The 11281-nt window shown below is 42.4% G+C and overlaps 1 protein-coding gene across 1 annotated transcript in view; it reads left to right on the forward strand.

Annotated features, from left to right (window-relative positions):
* LOC147698402 (purine nucleoside phosphorylase LACC1-like) overlaps positions 1-8073 on the forward strand; it is a 77269-nt gene extending 69196 nt beyond the window's left edge. Inside the window, exon 6 of the mRNA XM_086935005.1 lies at positions 7053-8073. Coding sequence (XP_086791131.1) covers positions 7053-7203 — 151 coding nt within the window. The 3' untranslated portion in view covers positions 7204-8073. The remainder of the gene's footprint in view (positions 1-7052) is intronic.
* Positions 8074-11281: the final 3208 nt, after the last annotated feature.

The raw sequence follows: 11281 nt of genomic DNA on the forward strand, positions 1-11281 counted from the left end.
CATTTACATTTGCACCTTATTTTAGGTCATGACTGCAATATCGCTCACTTTCTCTGAGGAGCCTTCATGACGGTTTGCCCTGTACTCTCCATTTACAGACGTGACAGCCAAATGTGTACACGAGGCCCTCTTTTCATTGCTGTCCTAAGCCAGGCTAGCTTTATAGAAAACTACTTCATGCAAAACGGGTCTGCTGTACTGCACGCATATTCTGTTTAGGCCTGGGCGGCAAATTCTGTTCCGCTAGCCGAATTTGGGTAATTTTGCATTCCGCGGAGAACGCTAAATTGCCCAAAATTCTGCGTTCCACAGCTTTGCGAAATTTTTTGCTTGTTCGCGTTCTCAAAATCCGTGTTCGCGAGATATTTCCCCCCCGAGCACACAAACCGCGATTGCGAACAAGCAATTCCGTGTGTTCGCGGAATTTATGCGTGTTCGTGGAGATTTTTTACCGTTTCGCGGAGATTTGTGTAACACGATTACACAAATTCCGCCCACCCCTAATTCTGATGCCACAGACTAGATAAAAATGTATACGTGAAGAAGTAGCTACAGGCTGTAAGCAGAAATCGCCATTTATATTAGATTTTGGGTCATTATCTGGATGGCGGATCCAAGAAGGGAAACGTTCGGGCAACTTCAAAATAATCTCTCAACTTGTCGAAGGTTTTATTACCTGCATGGTAGGGTACTTATACATATTTTCAAATACATCAGCTGTTACGATGTACAATTGTTGCATGAGCGACTTTAATTGGAAGAGACTGTGCTGAAAAAACCATACGTTTTCCAGGGCTGGGTTAGGGAGAAGTGACATAAACTTGCCATCATGTAAAACTGATTGAAATAACCACTGTGTAGAAAATCGGCAAATATCTCCGCCATTACGTTTATTTATTTCACAACTTTAACTCATTGGACACTTTCGTACATGATGTAACTTGAATCACACACGTACCGTGTTCTGTCTGTTTTAGAAACATGTCTTTATAAATGAAGCAAATGAGCCCCTTACTGGAGCGGCACTAAAAGATCATGTTAATTGGCTGATTAGCATTTAGAAATGGCTGACGTATTTGTGGCCACCGTGCAGCTTACGCTTGTAGCAAGGAACTTTTGAAATACCATTCAATCAATATAATATACAGAGCATAATTCTAAACTACCAGTTTAGTCAGTCTGATAATTGCACCCGGTGGCTCAAACCTCATTATGCGTTGGGAAACTAATGCAACGTACTGCAGCCTGCTGTTCTTTGCATTTGGCAGAACCAGGGCCCTTCTGGACACCAGCCCCTCAGCAACTACTGTAATTACAAAAAAAATCGATAATTTTACTATTTCTGAATTTCAGTAAACTGCTTTAAATTATTGGATTAGAGCAACAATTTGTTCTGTTGTATATCTTAGGTACTGATTCACATGACACCATCAACACGCTTAGTTGCTTGATATAACTGCATTGTACAGCTTGAAGCCAGCATCTTTTTTCTTCAATCTTTGAACTGCTGTATCAGTAAGAGGTTCATTGAAGCCTTCACTCTGCTTACAGATAGTAGACATTCAGTACTCTGGGCATCCTGGCTTTCAATCATCACGCCAGCTTTGTGTTTAAACCCAGATCTTTTGACTGGGTGTGAGTGTTTGATTGATTCAGATGCTCCGTCCATCACCACCCCCTTATGTACCGCTTTTGGCCGCCATAAGTGTGGCAGGGTATGTTCAGACGTGAGTCCCTTGCTCACTTTGCCACTGGGTTCAAGCAAGCCGGGCTGAAGACAGCTGGAATGCCAGAAACCGGTCCTCGGAAGCTTGTTTCCGGTCCAGGGAAGACATGGCTTGGCAGTTTGGGCTGGACTGTTCCCATGAGGCACAGGGTCAGACTGATTTGCATATAGCCATGTCTGAACTGGGGTGGCAGAGTGGGCTAAAGAACGGTGATGGATTAAACCCAGATCTTTTGACTGGGTGTGAGTGTTTGATTGATTCAGATGTTCCGTCCATCACCACCCCCTTTTGTACCGCTTTTGGCCGCCATAAGTGTGGCAGGGTATGCTCAGACGTGAGTCCCTAGCTCACTTTGCCACTGGATTCAAGCAAGCCGGGCTTGAAGATGGCTGGAATGCCAGAAACTGGTCCTCGGAAGCTTGTTTCTGGTCCAGGGAAGACATGACTTGGCAGTTCGGGCTGGACTGTTCCCATGAGGCACAGGGTCAGACTGATTTGCATATAGCCATGTCTCAACTGTGGTGGCAGAGTGGGCTAAAGAACGGTGATGGATTAAACCCAGATCTTTTGACTGGGTGTGAGTGTTTGATTGATTCAGATGCTCCGTCCATCACCACCCCCTTTTGTACCGCTTTTGGCCGCCATAAGTGTGGCAGGGTATGCTCAGACGTGAGTCCCTTGCTCACTTTGCCACTGGGTTCAAGCAAGCCGGGCTGAGGACGGCTGGAATGCCTGAAACCGGTCCTCGGAAGCTTGTTTCCGGTCCAGGGAAGACATGGCTTGGCAGTTCGGGCTGGACTGTTCCCATGAGGCACAGGGTCAGACTGATTTGCATATAGCCATGTCTGAACTGGGGTGGCAGAGTGGGCTAAAGAACGGTGATGGATTAAACCCAGATCTTTTGACTGGGTGTGAGTGTTTGATTGATTCAGATGCTCCGTCCATTACCACCCCCTTTTGTACGGCTTTGTGTGCTGGCAAAAAACTCAGAATATGCCGAGGGGTGAACTGGATGGGCAAAGGTACGTTCAGGAATAACAAGCATTTGCAATGCAATAGGTCTCACATTTACGCGGGTCTAATCTATTGGATTTGTAAATGACAATGCCTTTTGTTTATGATTTAAAAATGAAAACAAAAATAAAAGGCATTGTCATTTGCAATGTCAATAGCTCAAACTCTCGTAAATGCGAGACCTATTGCATTGCAAATGCTTGTTATTGATTTCTCCCATCTCGTGAAAAAAGAAATTGAAGTACTGTCAGTCAGATTTTGTTTGCTTCAGATTAATTTCTGTTGTACCTATATTCTACAACCTTAAGGTATCCATTACTTCTGAAATTCATCGAAGATTATTGAATTACTGTCAGGCTATTTCTGACCTGGCTGCTTCGGGATCCATAATCGAATTCCAAAAGGCTGTAGGAATTGGATAATAGTTGCCACCTATTTGAAGAAGCCTGGTACCTAAGAGAACTATTGGGCTGTGATCATCACAAGTTCAAAAGCCTGTGCCTGCTAAATTATGTTCTTTGTGGAATACTTGAGTATGCATTTTGACACTCTGACTAATGTACTGTTACGTTCTCCAGCTCTTCCCAAATGCTACATCTTTGAATTGCTGTCGCAATCAGTCATGGCTGCTGTAGACACTGTTCAACTCATGTGCAATTATGGCCGCTGGTACACTCCTACCTAGCAGCTACTACATAAGCCTCATCTCTGGACTATAACCCATTATTAAAGATTTGAGAGTCTTATTTCCTTTATCCATCTGCTTGTGCATCTCCTATGAGGATGATGTATCCAGTGTCTACATAAAGATCACGTTATCTGCAGGAGTGATGCTGGTGCCCTCTGTAGTGTTTCAGTGTAATTTAGTCTGTCCAATGTTCCAAGTGGCCTTGGATTTTTACCAATTAGGAATTGCAGTTCAGAGATTTTTCCAACTATTTATCTGTTTCGCCGCTGTTTACATGTGTACTGCTGTTCAAGTGCTAGACAAAGCTGAAGCGACTCTGGTGACCTTATTGGTTGAGATGTTATTTTATGTTAAAGGAGTTTATTGAGTGCACAGCTACCTAGAGGTGTCCTGTCGCTGGCTCTTAGACATAACAGCTTGATCCCTGCCTGGGCCCTTGTTATTAAATAGCCTTGTTTTTAGTTCCTTTCTGAAGGTGAGAAGGCTGGGAGAGGTTCCATGCCTTTATTGTGCCCAAGATGAAACTTTCATCTCCCCAGCTCACATTCTTGAATGTGTGTACCATTAAGTCAATCGCTGCTAAAGGAATTCTCCTCCTGTGCTGGCCCCGATTTAAATGGGTGTGGTTGTGACAGAACCATTCCGTCATCAGCACAGCCCAACCGTGACTGATGACGGAATGGTTCCGTCACAAGCATCGAAGGGGTTAAGGTCTTTGCAGTTGAGGAGCGAAGTGTTCTCTTAGGTGAGGACCAGCTAAGGCTATGCCAAAGATAGTGAGGGCCAATATTATGGAGGGCCTCGAAGGCCTTGCACAAAGCTTTTAAAAGTAATGGGATGCCTAATCGGCAGCCAGTGTAGCTTCCGAATTTTGGCTGCCACAGATTTGAACTAGGTATTCCAAGGAGCAGTCTGGCTGCAGCATTTTGCAGCATTGGCAGTGTTTTAGATGCTGTTTCTGCTTATTAAGGTAAAGCCTGTTGCAGTAATCTACTTTCAACATCACCAGTGAGGTCCCCACTGTATTTTGTGCCTGAAAAGGAATGAATTGAATATTTTTTTTGATCAACCTAAGCGTGACAAGCGTGCAGGTAGTGACTGCGTTTACTTGGTCTCCAAAGCAGAGTTTGTTGTGCATAAGGACTCCCAGGTTTTTGTCTTTCCTCATCGGCACTGGCAGAGTACCTAATTTGTCTTCCCACCAAGATGGTGTCCAGAAAAAAGTGGTGTTGCCAAACAGGATAACCTCTGTCTTTCCTGCATTCAATGTCAAACAGTTGTTGTTCATCCAAGTGCTAACCGCCCTCATACAGGCTGCAAAAGAATAGGAGGGAGATGAGTCTGCAATTTACCAGAGAAGGGATACAGACTAGTAGCCACAGGTTTATGCAGGTAAAAGTGATAAGAGCCTTCATGAAGGTAACATCTTGGCTATGTCATTCTCAAAATTATTCCTGGCCTCTCTGACTTATTGAGAGCCTGATGTATAAGAGGGCAAATTGGGTGAGCTTCCAGAATTCAATAGTATGGGTATTATTGAGCTAGTGGGTGAACCCATGTTTTTCAGATTGTTACAGAGGACTTTTGGGAGTTAAAGGATGAGTGTATTCTGTGAGGGAATTAGTAGACTGACCGTTAACAGATGCATATCCTATTCCCAGGAAGAAAGTAGGCGAGGTACAGAGTTTACAAAAGAAACCCTGCTCACAGAATATAAAACACATTCACATAAATTATTCACTAAAGTTGCTAGAAATTTAGTTGGTTAAAACGGAGTTAAGTATTTTCTTAGGAACTTGTCAACTAAATTTTTAGTTGCCAACCTAATTTACCACGTGTATTCAAACCTGAATTTCATACAGCCTGTATTGGTAGTGATTTTAGTGGGGGTATAAAGCCTTTGTGGGGCTTTTAATGGAAATGTTCACTTGTTGGCAGAAAAGAGCCATTCATAAAGGTTTGGCCCTAGCCAGGATTTTGACATGAGTTGGATGGTAACGTTTTTCAATAGCAAAAGAATCTTTAATCCCAAGCTCAATAGTGTGAGCCAGTTTTTTATTGCAAATACAGTGCACTAAAGTTGTTATATTCATCAGTTATATCTTTCCTGTTCTGCATAGAATGGTTGCATAAATAGAAATCCGGAATAGTATACAGACTTAGCACGATAGACACATTCGAGGGAGATTCAATGGTTGCGGTTGATTTAATCTTCTGAGCGCGAGACACCTTTTCCTGGTAGTTGTCATGCTGCCTCTGGAAAAAAATGTGAAGCTGACTCCAGAGTGTCATTAACAACAATTGGTGTACCACCCAAATGTATTTGAATCAAAGGGAGACCAGGCTGGTTGGGGCACATCTCACTATTGCATATGGGCATGAGGTCTACATGTCTGTGGTTTCATTGGGTTTTCAGCTCCATAATTGTTGTTCAGTTTCAATAGAAATTTCCACCGTATAAAAATAAGTTAAACCTGTGAGGAAAACATGGAAATAGTCATTAAAAAAAGTATCTTTACATTCACCATTTGTCATTTCAGTCTGTTATCTGGAGCTTCCACATGAAACACTGACATATGACAAATGGAGTATAACTTGAGCATGAAATCCACATTTCAGTCTTTACTTGCCATTGCGACTTTTCGGTCTTAAGTACAGCCCTTTTTATTAAATATCCTCTTGAAAAAGTAACGGATGAGGATGTTGCTTAGAAAGGAGTGGATCTATGAAAAGTATATATTTAAATTACGCTTATTAATACAGAGCACGACTGGACTACTCTAAGCGGTTATATTTTTACTCAACAAATTGGATTGGAGAAAGTAATTGCCACATTAATGAGTTCCAACTATAAACGGTCTGAGTAATCTATGTCACTGTTTCTTAAACGTTTGACTTCTGTGGACCCCCACTTAATCATTACTGGAATCCGGGGAGCCTGGCCTAAGCAATTTGATTATTTGAACTGCAGAACAATACACAAAAATGCAGAAACATGCATTCATCAAGCCAATATAAAAAAATGAAATATTTTATTTAATTCACAGACTAATAGAACATTTGTTTTTAATTTAATGGGAAGGTTGGAGCTTTCTAAATTGAATGAGGCCACCCATACTCCATATTATATTATATTTGATGCATTTGCACTGCTCCCCCAAATCAATCTGAGGATACCGAGTTAATTTTAAGTCTCCAATTTCAAATTCCTTTACTTTTACAGACGTTTTAAAATGTTAAATTAATTTGTTAATATTACTTAATGTTGTTTAATTTTGTAAGTAGTCGTGGACCCCCAGTGGTCCCCAGATCACAGGTTAAGAACCACTAGCCTTTGTTCATCCTGCAACAAATATTGAGTGTATTAAAGTATATTTTTTAAACCAATATTGTCTTGTATAATATCTGCATTTCGTCTATCCTTAGATCATAATTGACTGCACTAATTCCTACTTCTAAAGAACTTTGCTTCCAGTAAGACAATTTTATCGAGGTGGCATTACAGTAGCATTGCAAACACATTTTTTTAATTTACAATTTACAGAGCCAGTCTTGTTTTAGCCATGTATTTTATTATGTTGTACATCAAAAATGTTGCATATTAATATGTACTTTTTTTTCAGAATTCTTCTGGAACGTGGCGGAATTCCAGCAGAGAATATTCAAGATGATCTCACACTCTGTACCTCATGCAACCCTGATTTGTTTTTTTCAAGAATCCGCGATGGTCTAGATTCTGGAACTCAGATTGGCTTCATAACATTACAAAATTAAATCTAATCCTCAGCCTTCTAGGCCTCTCTCTGTATTTGGTATCCTTGCCCTATCACTGGTCCTCACGGTTAGTTCTATCAAGTACCACGAGCAACTGTGAGCAGTCTGTTCTTGACCAGACAAGAGCGCATGTGCACTTTACTCAGTTGACAGGTCTGTGGAGTCATTGAACATATCTTAATTACACTATTCCATAAAATAAAAAGAGTTTGTTTGGGAAAAGAAAAAAAATTGGAAACAGTAACTTTGCTTTCCTTCGTTATTACACTAGTTGTGGCAGCCTTAGCTCTACTTTGTGTAAGTCAGTAGCCGGTTTAATCATTGATAAGACAAGGGAATTGATTGGTGACTGGCTGCTGCTTACTTTTTACAGGATTCATGTGACATAATGAAGAACCTGTCGGGTGGAGCTGATAACCAATTTATAATGCCAGAGTGCAGAAGCCCATATTTGTTGGTATCACTCACCTATATATTTTGTGATTGCTGCCCAATTGATTAATACAGAGCTGGATTGAGCCTTGATTGAGACTTCGTATTTTTGCAGCCTTGCCAATTTAAATAGCTTTAAAGTGTTTCTTTTTATATTGCTTTTTATATGTATTCACCTTTTAATGAGAACCACAATCATTTAAAAATAATAAGTGTTTCAGTAGTGCGCAATATAAAAGTCTTTATGTCAGCTAGCAAGGCATATTTGTAAATTGTGCTTTAAATATTAACTAAATTAAATCTTAACTCTTTATAAAGATGTTCACTTGTTTTTGAGATGTTAACGATCTCAGGTATTGTACTTTGAAATATTGGTTACTGTATCAAGCAACTGTTAAATCTGCAAAAAAAATAAACCAGTAATTAGACGTCTGCCAATAATGTCTAGAGTATGTATATGATAGATTGAACCATTTTCGCAGTATCCAAAATTATGCAAATACTAGGATATCTTTATAATTATTAGATATTACAGAAAGGTCCATAGTCTGGTTGATTAATTACCTCGGATTGTTTACCATGTTCCCACTGCCTGTGTTAATTTTTTTACATGCACAAAAGGTGTGGGTGAGCTGTTCAGTGTCCTTTTCTTCCTTTTTCTTGTTTTATTAAGCAGCATCTAATAGGACATTGTTTTCATCCCTGAGGAAAGTGGCCAGTGGAGGTAAGGGATTAGTTCACATGAAACTTCTAGATTCACAGGTGGAACATTATACAACGATCTAATCATTGGCCCTGGAATACCGCCCTGTTTGCTATAAGAAGTTTGGAGCTCCTCAGTGACACATGAAGACATTGTCACAAACCCCACAGTGCCCCACTCTGTAGATGCTATCATTATATTGTCTTTTTCAAATATCGGGTTAAGAAGACCAAGTGGCGTAAAAAGACAAACCGCAAGGAGGGACAGGCTGATTATGACTGGAGCGTCCCTGGCATTGCTCTTTTGGGCTTGTGGAGTTGGTGTTATAGATCATATGAGAATGACTCTTAAATTGTTTTTTTTGGGGCTTTCTCCTTTCCAAGTTTGGCCTCAGACTGCTTTAATTATTTGCAAGACCTCTTGTTATCAGTTCTTCACAAAAGTACAAAAAGAAAAGCAGAAAGAGAATGGAGCATTTTCTTCAGCATTGCCTTTAATAATTTTTCATGGTTTGACATTGTTCACATGGGTCTGTCATCAAAGCCGTTGCATTTTGTGGATGATACATGCTTATTTCTGTTCTTATTGGGACTTTTATATAATGGCATTCTTATTAGCATTTTGTGATGAGCCGTCCAGTAGTAATTCTGTTAACCTGTAGATATAACATGATGTGTAGCTTGTAATTGAGAGCCACCTTTTTTTTTTCTTGGATGTGCTTACTTTGCTACACAACCTAAATGCTAATTTTGTTTAGAAATTGGATGCAATTTGGATACTTTTCTTGGTCATAAATTCCCAAGGCTGTTCAGTAAACATCTGCTCATTCAGTTGTTTGACTCTGCAGACATGGTAACAAGTTCTTTTTCTAGCTTTTTTGTTCAGAAAACAGAAGCGTGTACACAGTCTTTCTTAGAGATGTACATGTATTTATATAGCGCAAATCACCGACCCGGTATCTAAGCGCTTGCTTAGGGAACCTGTCCTGGTATTCCCCTGTGAGATAATCCCGGCAGGGTATCCACAAGGTGAAAGCCAGGCATCCCACCGCGAGGGGCCGTAGTGGAGATTAAGCAAGCTATTGCCCAGAGTCGCAGAGTGTGAACCCATGAGTCGAGTAGGCACCGGAGCGAGAATTGTCGAGTCCGTGGAATTTTGAGCCCAAGACCCGCCGAGGTTGGGAATTGAACCCTGGTCCAGGGCCGATCTCAGCTTCCGGGTCTGCCGCCTCTAACCCCTGAGCCACACTTCTCCTCTCCACTGCAACTAAAGAAGTATCTATTATGCAATATTTTGTTGTGAATGCCCTTTAAGTTTACCACTTGCAGTGCAAGCTTCATGCTCCAATGCCTATTCACAGCATTCTTCTTTGAAGGAAAAGCGTACATTTCTTGATGCAGTCTGCTCAGCAATTGGGTCCATATCCCAGTTTCTGTTTTGTTGTAGACCTAGATGTTGCGTCTTCATGGGATTTTCTTTCTACAGCAGCTAGGTGTAAAACACATATTCTCCCAATTAAGACCTAACACCCCAACCACCCCTCCACCCCCAACCCTCATCCCTCTGCCCCCCAAAAATACCAGACGTTTTTTCAGTGCGGTTGAGGTTTTAGATGGACAAACAAGTTTTAAGTTTTGCCTGAAATGTTTGATGAGACCAAGTTAACTCTTGGTCTGGCTCTGTACAGAGAAAGTAACTCCAGGCAAATAGGCACATTCAGTGTTCTGAAACTGTGCAACCCACTGAATTCAACCTCTGAGCATAGAAATCAGAAAAATCAGAGCCTGATACACCGCTAACTCAAGTAGATATCTAGCAAATATAACAAGTATTCTGAAATACCTTGTACACCGGTAGTGAAGGGCGGTTTCTGATTTTTTTAATACACAAGACAATATTTTCCACTGTGCAGAAAAGCAACTCATCACCTTCTAACCTCCTGAGAAATGTACATGCAGTTTTGTGAGAGACTCTTAAGATTTCAGAGGCTATGCTGACCTATTTCAAGATTTCGTATTTTGGTGCCTGACTTTACCATGGACCATCAGGCAGCAGTTTCATGTAGTGGGAGGGAGCGTGGCCTGGCAAGATGGCAGACTCGAAGTCTCTACTAGGGCTCCCGCCAACACAGACTACATCCGGTCATTGTCCTGCAGTATCCAGACAGGAATTCCCCATTGATGGGCTACTGTGATGCCGCTTTTGTCCTCGGGCTTACCAGAGGGCATCATTCTATTGCCCAGAGCAGGTGGTCTGCTCCGCCCGGCTGCCTCCTTGTGATTCCTACTGGACTGAAAAGAAGTGGGCTCATGGGGGTACCACAACTCTGAGTCGGCTGCCCCGAGACCTTGAAGCCTCAATCGGCAGTGGAGTTGAGCTGAGGGCCCTGTGCCTTCAGACAGGGCTGGCACTAGAGGGTGGAGAATCCTGCTGAAAGCTCATCCGGATACTTGCTGGAGCAGAGAACCCTCCCCACCGGACCCTTGTGGGGGGTGGGGGCGATATAGGGTCTGTGAGACCGTGGTCTGAGATCTCCCACGGATGCCCCGTGGTGACACCACCTTTGACCTGGGGCACATTGGAGGGCAGCGGCCTCCTGCCTGGAGCGGATTGTCTTTGCCGGTATGACTATAGCCCTTAAGTCCCTGGCACCGTGTATGCCACTCAATATGGGGCTAAGCGTAGCGGCGTCTAGTAGCAGAGGCATGGCACAGACCAGGAGAGAGACGATTAGTGGGCCCCATGGAGGAGATGGCCCGATGAAGAGCGGCCGACCAACTGCCTCCGTGTGACTCACACTGGGCACACACAGGGAACTGCAACTGTTGGTTAGCAGGCCCATGTTGACTGGGGCCTACAGCGGTAGCTGAAGGTGAGCCAAGGGACCCTACACTTGTGAATGACTGTGGCCACCTGAGAGATCGGGAGGCCCCGGCCCTGCAT

Source organism: Lissotriton vulgaris, chromosome 8 (genome assembly GCF_964263255.1).
Source record: "Lissotriton vulgaris chromosome 8, aLisVul1.2, whole genome shotgun sequence".
NCBI classification, from domain to species: Eukaryota; Metazoa; Chordata; class Amphibia; order Caudata; family Salamandridae; genus Lissotriton; species Lissotriton vulgaris.